The sequence below is a fragment of the Sciurus vulgaris genome (assembly GCF_902686455.1).
Source record: "Sciurus vulgaris genome assembly, chromosome: 11".
NCBI lineage: Eukaryota > Metazoa > Chordata > Mammalia > Rodentia > Sciuridae > Sciurus > Sciurus vulgaris.
The window spans coordinates 39,371,627-39,391,446 of NC_136472.1; the positions used below are offsets into that span (position 1 = coordinate 39,371,627).

The 19,820-nt window shown below is 32.6% G+C and overlaps 1 protein-coding gene across 2 annotated transcripts in view; it reads left to right on the forward strand.

Annotated features, from left to right (window-relative positions):
- Window positions 1-19,820, forward strand: part of CSTF3 (cleavage stimulation factor subunit 3) — a 73,991-nt gene that overhangs the window by 19,801 nt on the left and 34,370 nt on the right. Inside the window, exon 3 of one of the 2 annotated variants that reach the window (XM_079103076.1) lies at window positions 451-2,721. The exons of the other annotated variant lie outside the window; for it this stretch is intronic. Coding sequence (XP_078959202.1) covers window positions 2,716-2,721 — 6 coding nt within the window. The 5' untranslated portion in view covers window positions 451-2,715. The remainder of the gene's footprint in view (window positions 1-450; window positions 2,722-19,820) is intronic. 2 annotated transcript variants of the gene reach the window in all.

The following is a 19,820-nucleotide window of genomic DNA, read 5'->3' on the forward strand; positions in this document are numbered from 1 at the left end:
CATTCGTAATCAGTCTCAGTGCTCTTTATATTTATAGCACCACTTCTTGCAGCGATCAAAAGTTTCACTCAGTAGCACAAAATCGAAAAAAGCTATACAATTTTGCCATATTCCTTTAAGCTTCTCTTTCTTCCATGGTTTCCGTAGCTTTTCATGTAATTAGGTGATCAATGTGACAACATGTAAGCTACAATATTTTATTGTTAAAAGTAATTTTGTTTTGAATTGAGCCACATTCATAAGAAATTTTCCAACAGAAGGATGTTTTTTTCTGGTAGCTGAAGGAGAAATGAAGAAGGTAATACTGCTGGTAATAGCAACAATGTATCCTGATGTCTGTGAAAGTTGTAATTCTTTAATAAAAGTATATAGAGAATTGATTGCTTTTTATTTTCAAAAACTTGAAAATATGAACTCTTTACTTGGTTTTTCTTTCCTTATAAATACTAGGTTGTGAAGTATAAATTTCAGTTTTTCAAAATAACCTTTCTTCTTGGAAAATGGAGGTGAACTCAGGATGGATCATGAGTGACCTAAATTGAAATAAAACTTCTCCACTGATGATACTGTTTTACTACCTTTACGTAGCAGTTTAAATTACTGTATTATAATGTTTTGTATATATTGAACTATGTGATTTTAAAATGCAGGTAAAATATTACATTATCATATAGATCATGGTGATTTATTTTTTATACTTCAGTTTGCTGCCCTTTAAAAAAAAATCTGTACTCTTATAGATCCAAACTTTTCCTGTTTGTAATAAATGTTGGTCCATGTCTGTGTGATTATTCAGATTTTACTCTAAAATTCAATATGCTTTTTCATCTACAGTTTTTTAAATGCATAAATAAATGTAGAGTAGAAATAAAAAGCAACAGGAATTACTTGGAAACACAACTGAGTGATCAAATATCTGAAAGTTCTTTGAATAACTAGAGTACTGTTTGATAAAAGCAAAAGAAGTATTTGCATGTTCATCATTACAAATAGTAAACTATTTTAGGTTTTATTAAAATATCTTACTCCATCCTTTCCCCCTAGCCATTGTCATAGCAACAGTATTTAGGTGTTACCACTTCTACTAACATGGTCTGTATATACTTTCCTCCCAACTTGGGGCCTTTTCTTCCAAGACATTTCGTACTAAAACTGTTTTCAAAAGGACGTAGTCAGGGGCCTGGGGATGTAGCTCAGTTGGTAGAGTGCTTGCCTAGCATGCCCAAGGCCCTGGGTTTAATTCCCAGCACCACCACCAAAAAGGAAAAAAAGGACATAGTCACTAAGATAACAAACTTTCGTTAAATAAATCCTTAATGTTTTCGTTGTGTTGTCTAGGTAATTTTTATTTTATTTTTGGTACCAGGGATTGAACCCAAGAGTGCTTAACCACAGAGCCACCCCTCTCTAAGTTACCTAGGGCCTTGCGAAGTTACTGAGGCTGAGTTTGAATTGAGAATCCTGCCTCAGCCTCCCAAACAGCTTGGATTAGTCTTGCACAACTGCGCCTGGCTTAGGTTATTCTTTTATGTAAAATTTAACTGTTTTCAAGCAAAATATTGTACTAATCAACCTAATTTCCTTTACATTTCTCAATTTTATTTATTTTTGGTACTGGAAGTTGAACCCCAGGATTTTTTATCACTGAGCTATATCCCCAGTCTTATTAATTGCTAAGGCTGCCTCATATTTGGGATCCTACTGCCTCAGCCTCCCAAATTGTCAGTATTACAGGCATGCAAAATTATAATCTCTGCAATCATTAGTAAAATTGAAAAAATATGGTCATTTTCCTTTTTCTGTAAAGGCATTTTTAACCTGACTTCTTTATATTCTGTTTTGTTTAATAGAATTTATGTATCTGAAAACATGGGAAAGGATAACTAGATTTATGAAAAAAATTACATTCTAAAATTAGTAATTTTAGTTACACAAGAAGTATTGGATCATGCAGTTCATTGCCTTCCTGAGTGTAGGAGTGTTTTAACATAAGCTTCTTGGGCATTTATAGGATAACATTTACATAATACCTAATCTTTTTAAAAGTTATTGAGAATGTAGTCATTAAAGTCATAGGGAATAATTTCGATTTGTGCCCCCTCCCCAAGAGGTATTAAAGATATTCTTGAACACAGCATCCATGAATAAACAAAGCACACTTAAGCCCTTTATAATACTACACAGCTAAAATCATATTTGGAAGAGAACTGATTTCAGCACATGAACGCCTTTTCATGGTGTACAGCATTTGAGCATTAGGAGAACCAGATGGCAATTCACTTGCTTAAAAAACAAAAAGACCACTTAACATCAAAGGCTCAGATGTTTTCTCTTGGTTCGTTATTTTGTTTAGTAGATCAACATTGAAATGGTCATTTCGTATGAATCTGTTCAAGGCACTTCCAGGAAATGAAGATGTCTAAAGTATTACCAGTGATACCTATAAAAAGCTCCATTATTATAAATGTGGATAACGGTGCATTCATTAGCTTGTAAAGAATTTATTTTTAGACAAATTTTTATTACCAAAATCTTTTGCTCTTAGCAGATTTCTAGCACAAAAGTTAGTATTTTTTTAATGGTGTAATGGGTTGAAGTCTATAGATTTTTTTTCCTCCACATAACAGAATCCACAGCAATTTGAACAAAAAATGGTGAACAAGTTAAATACAACTTGTTGAGAAACTCTACTTTTCTAAGGCTCAGAGAATCATAATGTGGGTAAGTTACTATTTTGTATGCTGAGAGACCTCCAAAGAAAAGTATGATATTTGGAGATGTCAAGTGATAATTCTGAAGACATAGCTGTGTCAAAGCAATATTGAATTGTAGTCTTGGAATAATGTTGAAATGTAATAAGGTTCAAAGATAAATTCCCAAAGCTGTTTTGATATTTCTAAAATTGACTCTAATTATATGATAGAAAATGTCATATGAATTACTGCCTTTTTATTTAGGTGTGAAATTTCAGCTCTTGCACGTAAAAATGTTAAGTCTTCCTTTACTCAAAAATTCATATATGGGAAATGATCTCTCTCTCTCTCTCTCTCTTTTTTTTTTTTTTTGGTACTGACGATTGAACCCAGGTCCTTGTGCATTTGATGCAAGCACTCTACCAACTGAGCTATATCCCCAGCCCAGAAATGACCATTTTTATGCCAGTAATTTCTGCAGTTTTTCATATTGGACTTAAAGAATGTTAGCCATTTAATGGTGGTTTTCTTCTAATTATTTTTTCAATTGCCAGATTGAGTACATGAGTTTTGCATATTTAAAGCCAAAATGGGTATTATCTTCCAAATCAGAAATTTATAGCTGTTTGGCCTTCCTCATTTTGTTAACATTTGTTTATTTGGTACTGGAGATTGAATTCAGAGATACTTTACCACTGAGCTATGTTAACCAGCCCTTTTCATTTTCATTTTTTGCTGAGGCTGGCATTGAATTTGCCGTCCTCCTGCCTCAGCCTCCTGAGCATTTGGGATTACTGGCACACACCACCACACCTAGCTCCTAGTCCTCATTATGTACATGAATAGGTCAAATTGTTATCCTTTGGAGCCAATGCTTTCACATTTCCCTACTTTTGGATCACCTGAGATGTCTTAAGAGCATACAAACTACTAGGTTAGCATACCAATAATGCAAGATTAAATCTCTGAAGAATGGATACATGATATATTTTTGTTAAGGTGTTTTCTGTCAGCCAGTTTTGGGAATTGAGGTATTAGAGGGCAGTAATCAAATATTCCTGCTGTTGGTATACTCTATGAACTTGTACTCATCAGCGTAATAAAAATAGTCAAATTTGTTTTTCCTATATAATCAAGAAATAATCTGAGACATCTGCTCTGTGCTTGATGATAACTTTGCAATTTCAGGATTGTCATTTTAGCTTTGACAGTATTTTACTTACTAACTGGGTCTGAAACCCATTTTTCTGTTTCTATAAGCTTTATTTAAAAAGTGAAATAACATGGATGCCAAACTTAAGAATCAGATAACCTCAAAGGAAGTCCTAAATCTTATATGAGGGTCATTTAACCTACAGAATGTGACTTTAAAAAAATTAACTGCAACATTTTATAGTAGCTAACTAGTTTAAAGAATTCCATATGTTAATATTTTGTCATTGAACATCCACTTATTTAAATAGTACTTGAGTCTTTTTTAAGAAAATATATTTGTAGTTGTAGATGGACAGATTGCCTTTATTTCATTTTTTTATGTGGTGCTGAGGAACAAACCCAGTGCTTCATGTGTGCTAGACAAGCGCTCTGCCCCAGTACTTGAGTCTTATATGTAGTAGGGGTACTAATTCTTTTCCAGGATGTGGAAAAAAGTGTTCTCAAAAGGAATCAGTTATTTCTTTTGTAACCAGGTTTCAGTTCATTTTGAGATTTTTCATTAGATGTGCAATGTCTCAGCTACTATAAACTCATCCTCTTATAAAACAAATCTCAAAATATATCCTTAATGACTTTTGACATGTTTTAAATCAAACCAGTGATAATTTTAGAGTGGTTTTCCAGCTATAATTGAGGGTCACTTCAATAATCTAAATTTTATAAAACAAATATGAAAAATGACAATACCATGTGAAATTTCCCATTAAAGTGCAGTGTTATAGAGGGAATTTCAAGTATTTTATTGGGGGCAAATCAACAATAAAATAACATTTCTTGTATTTAAACATTACCTCATTTTGCCATTTACTTGGGTTATCATTGTTAGCTACTATGTAGCAATCAAGAAATTTGAAGATTTTGGGATTCTTATAATAGGGATATGATAGTTGAGAAAATGCTTAAAACATTAGATTATTAGTATTTGGACGTGAACATTCAAATTGTTCGCCAATCGCATGGTTTAATCTGCTTTGTATGGGTTAAATAGAGCCTTGCTCTTAAGGGATATAAGTGGGTGTATATAATTTAAATAGTTTTTATACTGAATTTTTAACTTTGAAATTATGAGGAGTTGCAAGAAGAATGCAGAAAACCTTCTATATCTGTTTTGCAGATTGGTCCAGTTGTTAATATTTTGACATGCTTTCATCTCCTTATCCATGGGGGATTAGTTTCAGAGCCCAAATTCTGTAGATGCTCACTCAAATTCTTTATATATAAAGGGCATGTAGCATTTGCAGGTAACCTGCGTACATTATTCCATATATTTTACTCCACAATTACTTTCAATATCTAGTACAATGTGAATGCTATGTAAATAGTTCTTAATTATACTGAGGTAATTAAGAAATAATGACAAATCTACATACTCAACACAGATGCAATTTATATTTTCCTGAATATTTTCAATGTGCAGTTGGTTGAATTTGTCAGAACCCACAGATTTGTGGGGCCATCTATATGTGTTTTGTCAGCTCTCCTTTTTTTAAGTGTTAAGCAATGAGTTGCTCACGTTATGACCTTTAGTGCTTGTGTTTCCCAATAGCAAATGTATACTACAATATATAAAGATTTATTGAATTCAGGAAATTGAACATTGCCATATATGGTCTACTTTTTAGAGCAGTGACCTTTATAGCAATTTTCTTAATCGGTATCTAATCCAGGATCATCATATGTATGTAACTGTCACTTCTCTTTAATCTCCTTTGATGTGGAATTTTCTCAGCCCTTAAATTTCATGATTCTGCATGCACCTGAAGTTTATGTGTTTTAACTGAAAAGATACAAAATGGTCAACTCATCCAGAGACACCATGATGTTCATTTGCCCCTTATTGGTGATACTTTTTTTTTTTTTTTTAAACTAAAGAGTGAACCCAGGTTTGCTTAACCACAACCACATACCTAGCTATTCATTTTGAGACCGAGTCTTGCTAAATTGCTTAGTGCCTCACTTAGTTGCTAAGGTTGACCTTGAACTGGGATCCTCCTAAGCTGAGCCGTTGGGATTATAGGCATGGGCCACCATGCCCAGCAATGATGCAATTTTGTAGTGTGTGTCAAGTTTTGACCAGCTTGTCCACTGTGTAATTGCTAATTTTTCTTTTGTGATTAGTACGAAAAATCATGTCGTGAAATAGGGAGTAAAGCTCCAGGGTAGAGAGAGAGCTTAGCATTTGCAGGTGCTGGGTTGGATCCCCAGCACCAGTAGTCTTTGAGAAACAATCTTTACTTTAGTAATGTAAATTTTGTTAAAAAAAAATGACAATACTATATGAAGTATTCTTAAAAAGTGTAGTGTCATGAGGGAGTTTAACGTATTATATTGGGGGCAGATTGACAGTACTTCCATTAATCCTTTTTCTCCTCCAGAAACTGCCTACCCATTTGAACCTGTTGATGATTTTTCCCTGAGTTAGCGATATTTTTCCTTATCTAGTTTTTCAATGTTTATTGCTGAATGTAAATGGATACTATGTTAATATCTCAAACTTTTAATTATGTTTGGAAACTACTGGAAAGTATTTACTTTCCCCACTTTTTTTTTTTTTTTCTTTGTAAGCAGCTTCCTAGTGAGTATTTCAACAAGACTGTTTTGAGGATTAAAGTGGTTTTTTTAATTTTTTTATTTTAGCAACTCTTCCCAATATAAAATAATTTACTTTTGTCAGTAATGCCTGTCAGTTCATAACCTATGGGGAAAGAAACCAAAAAAATTACTCCATCCACACAATTACTTTGTATAGGAACTTAAATTTTAATATAAACCTCTGTAACCTACTGGAAATAGCTGTTGATTTACTTAATCAAATGAGATTTTTTTTTTTTTGCAGGGGGGCATGTACTGAGGATTGAACCAAGGGGCACTTTACCACTAAGCTACATCACCAACCTTTTTTATTATTTTTGAGACAGGGTCTTGCTAAGATGATGAAGCTGACCTCAAACTTGAAATACTCCGTCTCAGCCTCCCAAGTGACTGAGGTTGTAGTCGCTATGCTACTGTGACCTGCAAATTGTTTTTTTGCAAGAGTTTTTAAAAATTCAGTGACATCTTTCACATTAAAAGCAAGTTACAAAATGTCAAAAAGATCGTCTAAGTAATCATGTTGGCAAATGTTATGTTTAAACAACTTGATAAGTGAGCTGGTTCATTGTAAATTTGAATTTCCTGAATTGATACTAAATTAGGAGATTTATATTTAAAGAACCAGTACTCACAAAGAGCCAATATTCAAGTTAAAAGAAATTTATATTAAATTTTATCTCATGTTTAGTAGGGGTTGGGGGGTATTGTTCTTTGCTATTTACGTCAACTGCAAGGACAGAACTTTACTCAGTATCTGTGTTAATTCAACCTTGGCCTAATCATTTTTAGTAGCGTAGAAGTGATACTTTTCAAAAATCCTTACTTAAAAGAAATGCAAGGAATTTGCTGGTTACTCTATAAGGGAGAGTATGTAAGACTAGGAATAACAGAATTTGGAGTTGGGGCACCTACAACTCCTAGAACCCATAGCCCTTCCATTGAATTATTGTGACATTTAAGCAAGTGATTTATTTTTTTTTCTTCCCAAATTTTTATGATGATAGATCTCAAGTAATTGCAAAAACATAGTGAATACCATTATAAATTCCACTGAGGCTCAGTGTTACAGTTTGCCATGAGTGGTTTACATAGAATATTTTCCTACAAAACCAACCATTAACCCACTTTAAAGGAATAATATTGTTCTAATTCAATGCTATTTGCTTTTATTTTCCTAATTGTTCTAGATTATAGTTTTGTAAAATTCTGCATTTCTCTTGCTGATTAAATTATTTGAATATCACATCACTAAAAATAGTTCTTTTTCTGTTGTGCTTTGTGTTTAAGTATTAGTTTACCACAGATTTTGTACTGTTTTCAACTTGATGCTCCCCCATCAAAATGAGAAAACTAATATGAGCTCAAATATTGTTTGCAAGTTAAGACAAATAGAAAAGTCCAATGAAGTATTCTAGATCAGAGTTGTCTTAAATATGCAGTTGTTTTTCAGTTATATTTTAAATGTAGGTCTATAGTATTTTATGGAAAAAGTACACGGGCTGAAGAAAAAGTGCACACGGAAGATATTTTTGGAGGTACATTGTTTTCTGAATGAGGTTTTTAGAAGTAGAAAAGTACATGTTTAAATTTTTCACTGTAGATTCTTAAATATATGTTATTTTCTATTTTATTTTTATTAGTAATTTGTAGTATTGGATCTTGAATATATTCCATGCACTGATTAGTACTTATGGATCATTACAACTTAAAATTGGTCAAATTTACTCTTTTATGTAGGGATGTATAATTCCCATTATCTTGAGGTACTCACTTTTTCTGAGACTTAGGATGGTTTAAGCTTAATCTACTGGGACATAAATGGGAAAACTAGGAATTTAAACTCTGGAGTTCTATTTCCCTAATCTGGGCTCCTAATCACTAGCCACTACACTAGCCTAAGAAATATAGAACATAATACAGTTGTGTAAAAACGTAATACAATGGGTTCATAAGTGACTCCCTTCTTTTGTTAAATCAACAGTTTTTTGATTTTTGGTTTTTGAGTACGTGGGATTGAACCTACGGGAACTTAAGCACTGAGTCATATCCCCAGACCTTTTTTGAAAATTTTGAGGCAGGTTCTTAATAAGTTAGTGCTTAACTAAATTGCTGAGGCTGACTTTGAACTTGGTATCCTCCTGCCTCACCCTCCCAAGTCAATGGGATTACAGGTGTGTGCCACTGTACCTGGCTGCTCAACATTTTCATGTATTTTTATTAAACTGCCTTCATATTAAGTCTATCAGGATTTCAGTATGCATTTGGAAAAATAGACCTTATGAGCACGCAGCCATATCAAATTGCTTTAATGGAATTTTCAACAAATCTTTTAGAAGATGGCATTGTGCAATAACTTCTATGCAAGCACAAATTAGGTTTCTTACAAAGTGTCCCATGCCAACCCCCCATTCAGATTGAATCCAGTACTACTGAGCTACATACCTAACTGCCCTGCAGCCCCTCTGCCCTTTTTTTTTTTTTTCTGCTTGAGACTTAACTCCCCGAATTGCCCAGGCTTACCTGGAATTTGCCATTCTGCTTGACTCCTGAGTTGCTGGTATTAGTGGCATGTGCCACTGTATTCAGTGTGTTTTAAAAATAAAATGTTATCTCTGAAATTTTACTTTGTTTTTCTGTGTGCTACAACCTTTTAGTCTTTTAAAGTTTTAGCTTTAAAACTTTAAACTTTTAAACTTTGGATCTAATTTGAAGTAATAGGAATTTTGTACATAAAACGGGTAAGTCTGTAATTTGGGACTTCCGTTATTCAAAAAAACATTTTTTTTTTAAACCACTCAGTAGTATTAACTTTTCCCATTATTGTGAGTTGTAACTTTATCATGTGTTTCCAGGTTAGCCTTTTCTTAAATCGAGGCCAATGAAGCATTAGGTAGAGAATGGTGGCCTTTTAATTTAGCTTACTTGAACAGATGTCTTCATACTTTTTCCAAAAAGTATAGAAGTCTTACAAAATGTTTCTGATAGGATATAGTCTAGACTGTGCTCATTATGATATGTTCTTTTTAGAGGGAAAATCTTTAAAGTATTTGAGGTTATGAAACAAAACTTCGTGCAGAAATAGAAATGGAAAACTGAAACCACGTGTAGTATCTAGCTGTCTTTAAAATATGAAAGAAAATTTTCTGTAGCTTATGGGGAAATCACATTAAAATTAGATCAGCGTTTATACTTACTGGTAATAGGTGGTTTATCAAACTTAACTCATATCTCCAGTCCGTGTCATTGAAAACTGAAGTATCAAGTATCTTCCTTTGGCAATTACCTGATACTACTGGTCAATTCATTCTAAGTAAACCATCATGACAGTATGTCAAAATTTGAATTATTTACCTGTACCACAAACCTGCAGTTCCAGGTTTCTCACATTTCAACAATAGCTTGATGTGTATTTATGTACATATTTACCTGTTTATTTTCTGTACTGGGAATTGAACCTGAACTCTTGAATTCTACCACAGAGGTACATTCATAGCCCCTTCTATTTCATATTGAAAGAAGGTATCCTTGAACTTGGGCTCCTCCTGCCTCTGCCTCCCAAGTAACTGATATTATAGGTATGTGGAGCACACCTGGCAGAACTGTGGAATTTTACTTAAATATGATTAGAGATACTTTTTCTAAGCTACTTTATGGACAGAAGAATATATGATACAGTTTGTGACTTAGGAGTCTATACAAACTTAAACATGCAGAATTGTTAACAAACCCTCTGGGCAAGTAATTTGATTTGTGGAAGCTTAGTCCTTAAAAGTACCCTAACATGGTAAATTTTTGGTAGAATGAAATTTACAAGTACCTGTTGATGTGCTTGCTTGGTTTCTATTTAGGAAAAAAAATTCCCAAAGTATTAAACTCTTTAAGTACTACAATTGACTTGACTTTATAGGTTCTCAAAAAAGTCATCTGGAACTATTGCAGGCTCCACACCATCTGTGTATTTTCATAGGTTTAATGTCATTATAGATTTAAAAAAAAAAATGTCTTGTTTCAGATTTGGGGGTTGGATAACTGGGAATTGAACCCATGGGTAACTTAACCATTGAGCTACAACCCTGGTCCTTGTTATCTTGAGGCAGGGCCTGGCTTCGTTGTCCAGGCTGGCCTCAAAATTGTGATCCTCTTGCCTCAAGTCTCCCAAATTACTGGGATTGTAGGCAAGTACCACTGTACATGACTTATTTCAAAGTCTTGCTTTCACTTTGCATATTAAGAAAAGTGGAATTGTCTTACTTCCTTATTCCTTCTAAAATTTGTTAACCTTCCAATATCTACTGACTAAACACATGCCATGCTGTTAGATGCTGTGGACACCTCAGTGAAGAAATTAATTATTTGATATAGGAGGCAATTACATAGAGAAAATTTGGGGAGGGTAGGCTGAGGAAATCCTCTTGAAGAAGACTTCTAAACAAAGATTAGAGACTGTAGCAAAGAGAGCCTTATAGGGAGAGGAAAAACATGCTTTAGTTGAAGTTGAAAGATTTAGCTTGATGGGTTTTATGTTGAATTTTGCTTCTAGTCTTCCTAGTGTTTTATTAAACAGATGGCTCGTGGCTATTACATGAATTTTTTCTTATTAGAAATACATGGAAAAAAAATACATGAGTATAATAGTCCAATAGTTAATCTACAAGGGCAGCTAGACTGTTAGGGAATAGAACTGGAGAAAAATCAAGAATGTATGAAATTTTATAATGGATAAAGCAAAGTGAATATAATTTTGTTGTAGAAAAAAGGTTGGGCCCATATTTTACTCATGCCTATGCATACTTAGAAGTTAACTGAGAGTGCAGACTTCCTGTTTAATTCTCACAAAGAAAGTTGCATATTGGTTAGACATTCTCTTGGTTTCATTAATTTTTTTACTTTAAGTCTTAAAAGAATTAAGCCATAAAACCTTTTTAATAGTGTTCATACAGTTTGAAGAAAATGTGACATTAATTGGCCAGACTTTTCATTTTTAGAGAGAAATCATTTTCCAACAGAGAAAACTAGTTGTTTTTCATAGTAGGTAAAACTTGAGCAATTGCATGAAACTATTTGATGCATAGAAATATTTTCACCATGGGTAACATTTTTTATGAGTTCAAAGATACTACATTGTCAGGTGTTTAGCTCATGCAATGATGTACAGTTTTCCAGTTAACTTATTCTGCATAGAAAAAGAAAGGTTTGTTCATTTGTTATATGCATTTTGCTAATGAAAAAACATGAAACTTTGCTGCCTCTTTGGTTAAAGCTTAGGATAATACACAGGTGTATTTTAAATGAGACAGTTGTACCAAAGGAACAAAGAATAACTAGGATTAAAAGGTACAACTTAATATTTTCTGTTCCTACTATGTTGTAACAATTTAAAATAGAATCCTGAAACTAATGTCTCAATATCTTCTGAACATCTTTGAAATATCTAAATGCCTTCAAAACACCAAATACCTGTGGAATACATAAATATGTTTAAAATTAAGAAAAGAGTACAAAAACAGTTTCCAAACATCTGTCAAAATTAAATCTGTTGATTATGTTTCTGAATTTTTTAGTTTTATCAATTTGTATAATCAGATTTGTTAGGGCAGGTTGCTTATCTAGGCAATTGTTATGAAGAAGGAAATATTAAGAACATGGGCTGGGGAGATAGCTCAGTCGGTAGAGTGCTTGTCTTGCAAGCACAAAGCCCTGGGTTCGATCCCGCAAAAAAAAAAAAAAAAGTTATTGATATGTGTTTGAAAGATGGTATTACGTGAAATGTGTTCATAGCATTAAAAGTGGATGAGGATTATAATGGAATTTTGATCCCTGAATTAGTAAGTACTGTTTTTTATTCAGGTTGGGCTACTTTCCTAGACTCTAAAAACATTGAAATAATCAGGGTTCTATTCCAAGTGGAAATAGGATTTTTTTAAAAAATTGATTCCTTTTAAATGAATTTGTATCTGTATCGGTAATTATATGAAAAGTTAACATTTTTATGTTTTAAGAATCATTTGTTTCTGTAACAATTCAGGTAAGACAGATTGATAAATAATAGATAGTAAGCTATCATCAGGTACATATTTTTGTGCATAATATTTGCAAGACAGAATCTACACAGTATTAAACTCACCTGGTATTAAACTCACCTGGTATTAAACTTCCCCAGAAACATACCCACATTAGAGCTTTTCTTTACATTTCATCTACTTAACCATATTTCTGCAGATAGCTATTTAATTTAGCTCCTTTGCCTTCTTCATCTTAACAAAAATGTTACCCTCTCAATGAGATCTGTCTATATTTAAAATTGTCTATATTTAAAATTGCCACCCCAATTCTGAACACCCCAGAACTGTGCCTCATTTTGCTGTCCTTTTCACCGAGTAATACCAGCTTCTAATGTACTGAACATTTTACTGATTATGCTTATAGTTTGTCTCTTGTACAGTGATATATTCCAGGAACCTAGAACAATGCTTTGCACATAGTGGCATTATAAATATTTGGTGAATGAAAAATCCATAATGGGAAATAATTATGTTTTGTAGCTTGAATCTTAATTTCCATAAATTTTATAGCTTGTATGGTATTAGTTTACAACAAAGTATTATTTTCATGAATATCAAATTTTAATTGACCAGTATCATCACTGTTAACATTGGATTAATTTTAAAAATCTGTTTATATAAGAATACTAAAATGAAATGCTCACTGAACAGAGTAGCATATACCTGTAATCCCTAGTAGGGTAGTTACTTAGGCCGAAGTGGAAGACTGAAGGCCCATTTGAATTGTCTAATACCCTAACATTTAATTATTTTAGAGTAAAATTCTTTGACATTTAGAATACCTTGATGTATAACAAGAGAAAAATTTATTTTTTAAAATGATTACCCAATTAAAGGATATTACTAATTAGCATCTTGAATTTTCTCATTTGGTGCTGGGGGTGGGAGGGGTTAGGTAACTGGGTCAGGAACCCAGGTGTGCTTTCTACCACTGAGCTATATCCCCTGCCCTTTCTAATTTTTATTTTGGAACAGGGTCTTATAATGCTGAGGCTGGTCTTGAACTTGTGATCCTCCTACCTCAGGCTTCTGAGTCTTTGGGGTTACAGGCATATGTCACCACACCTGGCTTTCTTATTTTTTTAAATCAGTTGCTTGTGATTTTGAAATAATTATTCCTCTTAATGGAGGGTATATTTCTAGCTCAATACAGTAAAATTTTATACACGTGGGTAAAATTTCTGAGATACTTCAATGTGTACATAATACGATAAAACCTTGACTTTTCACATGTTGGTTTATTTATCAAATTTCATGGGTTGATTTCTCAAAGTAGTGAAGTATAAGCATTTTAACTTCTTTGTTAAATTTGACTAATTTAACTATGATAACTTTGACTAATAGTTTTATTTACATAGTGCCAAAATCTTGAGTGGAAAACTGAGACATATATTCAAAATATATATAAATTCCTATTTTAAAATTATCATTGATTTCTTTTCAAAAAATGTAAAAAATGAATGATTCTAGCTTTCACTTAAAAAAAACAGTTAAAATCTGTTAAATCTTTTTCATGTGCTTAATCGTTTTTATCTTGTGCAGAAATCAGTTAACTGTTTTATCATGTGGGTTTATTTTTTTAACCCAATCCTTTCACATAGGCATAGCAAACATTAAAGGTAAATTCAAATTGTTGGGTTTATAAAAATCTCTCAAAGTACTTAATTACACTTATTTGGAAATCCCATAATACAGGAAACAATTGATTAATTGGATTCCAAGTTTCTATTTTACCTTACACGTTTCAGCGAACATTGGGTTTTAGAGTTTTGAGTTGCTTTTCAAGAACATCTTTATAATTATAGAAGAATTGACAATATGTAAGGATTGCCAGGCCAAAACCTAACTGGAAGGAAAAAGAAAAGGAACACAGATAAGCAAATTTCTTGAATTGGTTTTACATTTGCCAAACTGGAAGAACTTGAATTGTAATTTTGAAGGCTTCTAGAAGCTCAGGCAGCAAAAGTCAAAGTCTAAGGCCTGCCCAAGGTGGGGTGCCCAATGGAACATGTTGCCTGAAAGTTGTGTTCCCAAATGGCTACAGACTGGTTGACAATGAACCAGAAGTAAATCTATGCTATTTTACAACCCATGAGTCACTAAGCAAAGTGGATTTCATCTGAGAAGAGTGGAAAGGGGAAATATTGAGATGTTGTAACAGCAGTTCTTGCGTGGATTCGTGGAAATAAATGTGTTCAGCAAAACTTGAGCCCTGAATTTAAGGTAGATCAACATGAATAACGCCACTAGGTGCTTGGTAATGACCACTGAGACTTTTTTGGAGTCAGGCCACCTGTCTTGTAGGCTTCAAAGAATCTCTACAAATAATCTTTAGAGGAAAAGGAGGAATTCAGTTTAAAAGTAAGCATATAAGGAAATTGCATATAGCAGAAAGCTTCACATATTTCAGAGACTAGAATTAAGATTGAATTAGGTTAATAATGAATTAGACACAGGTGAAGAGAGAATTGGAAAATTGAAGGAAACCAGTTTGAAGTTTAAAGAAACAATGGGATGGAAAATAGAAAAGATGTATAAAACAAAAAATAAAATGAAAATATGCCCAATTGAAGTTCTAAAAGTAGAGGAGAAATGTTGTTCAGAAACAATTTGAAGAGAGAAATTTCAGGAATTTCCCAAGATTATTGAAGACATAAATGAACAAATTCAGGATGCTCATTGATTCCATGAAGAATTAAAAAAAAAAAAAAAAAAACTCCCAGACATGAGAATGAAACTACAGAAAACTAAAGATTAAAAAGATTCACAGAAGCAGGTGTATTCAAAAGGAATGATCTTCAAAGGAATGGTGGTTAGGTTGCTGTCTTATCAACAGCAACACAGGAAGCCAGAATCCAGTGGAATTGCCTCTTCAATTTGCTGAAAGAAAGTATGTCAGTTTTTAATGTTCTGTACTGGGGAATGAGATGTTTATATTATGGAAATGAAATAAAGACATGTCTAGGCAATGTTAATAAAATAACATTGTCAGAGTTACTCGTTTTTTTGGACATTTCCAATTGCATATACCTATAGGATGTGTACTCAGTTTCCAATGGGTTACTCTTATTTTGTGTTCTGTTGCTTGGTAATACAACCCAGGCTCTTGTGGGTGCTAGGCATAACACTACCACTAAGCCATAGCTCCAGCCTTTGTTTTCTTAATAAGCTTTCTCCCCCCACAAGTCATTCCGCTCCAAGTTTTCATAAGTAAAAGGACTTTTATTGCAATTATGATTAATAGTATATTTTCTATTCCATTTGTTTTTCAGGGCAAAATTGATTGTGAATTTTATTTTTATGTTTCCTAACTTGTAAGTAGACTATAAATCTTACTTGTTTTAGTGCCAGTAGTTTGTAGTTTGTGGCATCAAACAAGTGATTTCTTAAAGAAGATGTTAAAGTCAAATTTTTACCCAGGTATATTAGTTTGGTGATTTTCTTTATATGTTTAATACTATATACACTTTTACTTTGTTGGAAATTAATCTTAGGTTACATCAGTGTCTCATTCCATTAATTAGTATGTTATTTTTAGGTTTGAAAATTACCTGACTAAAGAGATTTTTATGATAGTGCGTCTCTGTACTTTATCAGTTTGTATTAAGGTTAATAGTTTTTATTGTATGTTTTATTTGTGTTGAGGTTGATAAGGTCTCTTTAATTAAAAAAAAAAAAAATTATCACAAAATGAGATGTAAGTATGTTGACAGACTGATCCAGAACTCTGGGGCTCAAGAAATCTCCCTACCTTTGCCTCCTTGGTAGCTGCAACTACAGACAGGTGTGCTACCAGTTCTGAATAATAGGGTTTTTTGTTTGTTTTTGTTGTAGTGAGCCTTGAACCCAAGGCCTAAACAAGCACTCAACCACTAAGCTACATCCCCCCCTAGTTGGATGCTTTAAAATGCTTAAATTCTATGCGTTTAGAGGCTGTGAAAGTAATCCTTTACCATAAAAAGTATTGTTAGATAGTTTAAGAATGTTATATATGTAATTTTTATGTACAATAATGTACGTCCTATTTCTCTTGTACATTTTTGGAATTTTCTAATATTTGTTTTGAGAACTGATGGTAAAAATGCAGGAATATGTTTACATGTAAAAGTAACTAAAAAGGTTATGTATCACCTAAAGAAGAGGTCTTTTTTAAAATATATTTTAATGAGTTTCAAAAATTAGAAAATATGAAAGGAACCTACAGTGAAAAGTCACCTACTTCTGTCCTTGAGGCACTAGGTCTCTTCCCCAATGACAACATTCAGTTTCTTTTGAACGCAGAAATATTTCATTCCCATATATCTACATTTTTTTCTTTTTCTTTAACAAACAAACCAATATTCCTTGTTTTATTTAACCTCTTCCCTAATAATGGACATTTAAGTTCTTCCACAACTTATTTTATTACAGACATTATTGCTGTGAGTTATTATACACATTCAACCTCCACTTGTATAAATATTTCTATAGATTAAGTTCCTCGATGTGGAATTGCTGGATCAAGGAGTTTTTTTTTTTTTTTTTTTTTTTTTTTTTTTAGTAGTCAGTGGATTTATTTCACTTATTTATATGCGGTGCTGAGAATCAAACCCAGGGGCCTCACGTATGCCAGGCAAGTGCTCTACCACTGAACCACAAAAGATTTTAAAAATATTTGCACCATCCAAATGATCTACAGACATCACAATTTTAAATAATATCAATAATCCTTGAAAGAGTTCACTTACTTAATCATTGTGGGTCTTCTACCTACAATGTATTTTTTCACATTTTAATTTTTGCCAGCACCTGAGTCAAAAATCGTCATGTCATTGTTGTTTTCATTTGCATTTCTTTTTGGAGATTGAGCATATTTTCATATGTTTAGGATTTCTTTTTCTGAGAATTAGTCTTGGTTCATTTTTCTGTTTTTACTTCCCTTATTTATAGGAACACATTAGAGAAATTAAGGGAAATTTAACTTTAGCACAACTTGCTATTTAAAAGCTCAGATAATTTTGGCATAACATTTAAATAATCAATGTGTTATCATTTTTATATGTATGTGTGTGTTAACCTTTATTGCTTATACTTGTTTTTCTTAATGTGAGAGTCAAGGAAATGATATTTTCTTAGATAAAAAACATTTTCTTTTGTTATTTTGATATTCTTAAATATGCCATGCTTTAATTTTTCTTTCAACTGCATGTTTTATGCTTAGGTTTTTAGTTGACCAAACCTTAATTTCACATTTAGATTAAATCTTAGCAAATTATTTTTTTCATAGAACTTAAGTTTTTTATAGTCTTACAACTCAACGTTAGAAATACCTAAGACTTGAATACTCTTAAATAGTGAAGTAGTTTTAAGTAGATTTTATAGCATGTTTCTCTTGCTAGTTGTATTTTTTCCCTTCTGAAATCGATTTGCCTGTAAAATACTTGCGAAGATAAACAACTCACAGTAATTTCTTGAGCAATTCAATAAGACATTTTGTAGAAATTAATAGACATCAAAATCATGAATACATCCTTAAAGAATCATGGAGATTCCTTTGAACTAAGTTTTATGTATAAGGATTATATTCCTCCTACTTACTTAATATTATACATTTCAAAACGAGGTTTTCTTTTGGGGATGTAATTATATAACTTTATACAGTCTGGTTTTCTGAAGTACAAACATTCCTATCCAGCAATGAATTTTAACTAAATAACAATTTGAAAGCCCACCCTTATGTTATTTTACACCTTGCTTGTATACAGTTGTGGGAGGATGATGGGATGTGGAGAGGGAAACAGAAATGATGGTCTGGGGCCTGTTCCTCTGTCCTCCCTCATATTTAGGTGCTGTTCGAAAAAGGGCTGCCAGGAGCGCTACTGCTTTGAATAATTGAGCATTAGGAAACTCTTATTTTCCTATTTTTCTGCATGTCACAGCTTTTCATAATCTGACAGTCCACTGTAAATGTTAAATTAAAACTGGACAGAATTAGAAGCATATGTTAGAATTAACTAGAAGTAATGGTCCTTGTGCTTATTAGATTATAGGAAACTCCTTGCTGCCACCAGAATTTATTAGGTAAAGTATTACCATCTTGACCCAAAGATCGCTATTCAGGTTTTCTCCCCTTTAACTTTCTTTACAGTTCTAACCTTTGTTTCTCATCTATTAAAATCTTGATGGCGGCATTCCATATGTAATTTGAACTTAATTCTTTACTTTCAGTGGTATCAGTTTGAAAACTGTTACCACATATTTGGAGTAAATGTGAAATACAAATCAAAAATTTCAAATCATGTAAAAAATTTGAGGGAAAATAGGACATGCTTTTGTGCCTTTAAATATAGCCATTTGGAGAAATGTACTAAGGAATTTATGAAATGGGGGGAAATCTTTTTAAGTACCTAGTAGATTGGTTTACAAATATTCTAGTGGTAAATTCAAATTTTAAGTTAGGACAGTACATTAAAATAGTGTCAAATTTTCAGTTTTAAAACATGCCTGTTTGAAGAAAAAATTTATTTCTCAATCTTATTGATTTTTCTAGAATTTAATAATTTTTTTTTTTTTTTTTTTTTTTTTTGGTGGTGCTGAGGATCGAACCCAGGGCCTTGTGCATGCGAGGCAATCACTCTACCAACTGAGCTATCTCCCCAGCCCAGAATTTAATAATTTTAACAGAATTTTTTCTTTGACTTTTAGAAGGATTATTTGTTAGCTGTGTCTATCTCTTCACATCTGTACTTTCAAAATTCCTAATTTCTCATCTGTTCCATCTCAGTTTGAAGCAGAATTGCTTGAGAAATAGAACCATTTTTCCATCCATTCAAGATAATTAGTGGAAAAATGAAATTGATTTGATTGGAAAGGTATTAATCATGAAAATTATTAATTTTAAAATCCATATTAGGGTTTTTTAAGTACTTTTTTTGTTTTTTTTTTAGTTTTATAGGGATACAATGCCTTTTATTATTTTTATGTGGTGCTGACAATCGAACCCAGTGCCTCACATGTGCTAGGCAAGCGCTACACCACTGAGCTACAACTCCAGCCCCCACACGTTAGGGTTTTAATCAGTCTTTTATTTCAGAAATCATTTTAGTCTGAATTTTTATAAACCCGTTATTTAAGTGAGGTTTTTAGTTAACATTTTAACAAACATTACGGAACTCATAAGAACCTTTTTAAAAAGACATTTAGTTTTACATTCTCTTTGTATTTAAGATAGTATATCCTATGCAAGTTATTTTGAATGTTTATGGTATGCAAATATGAA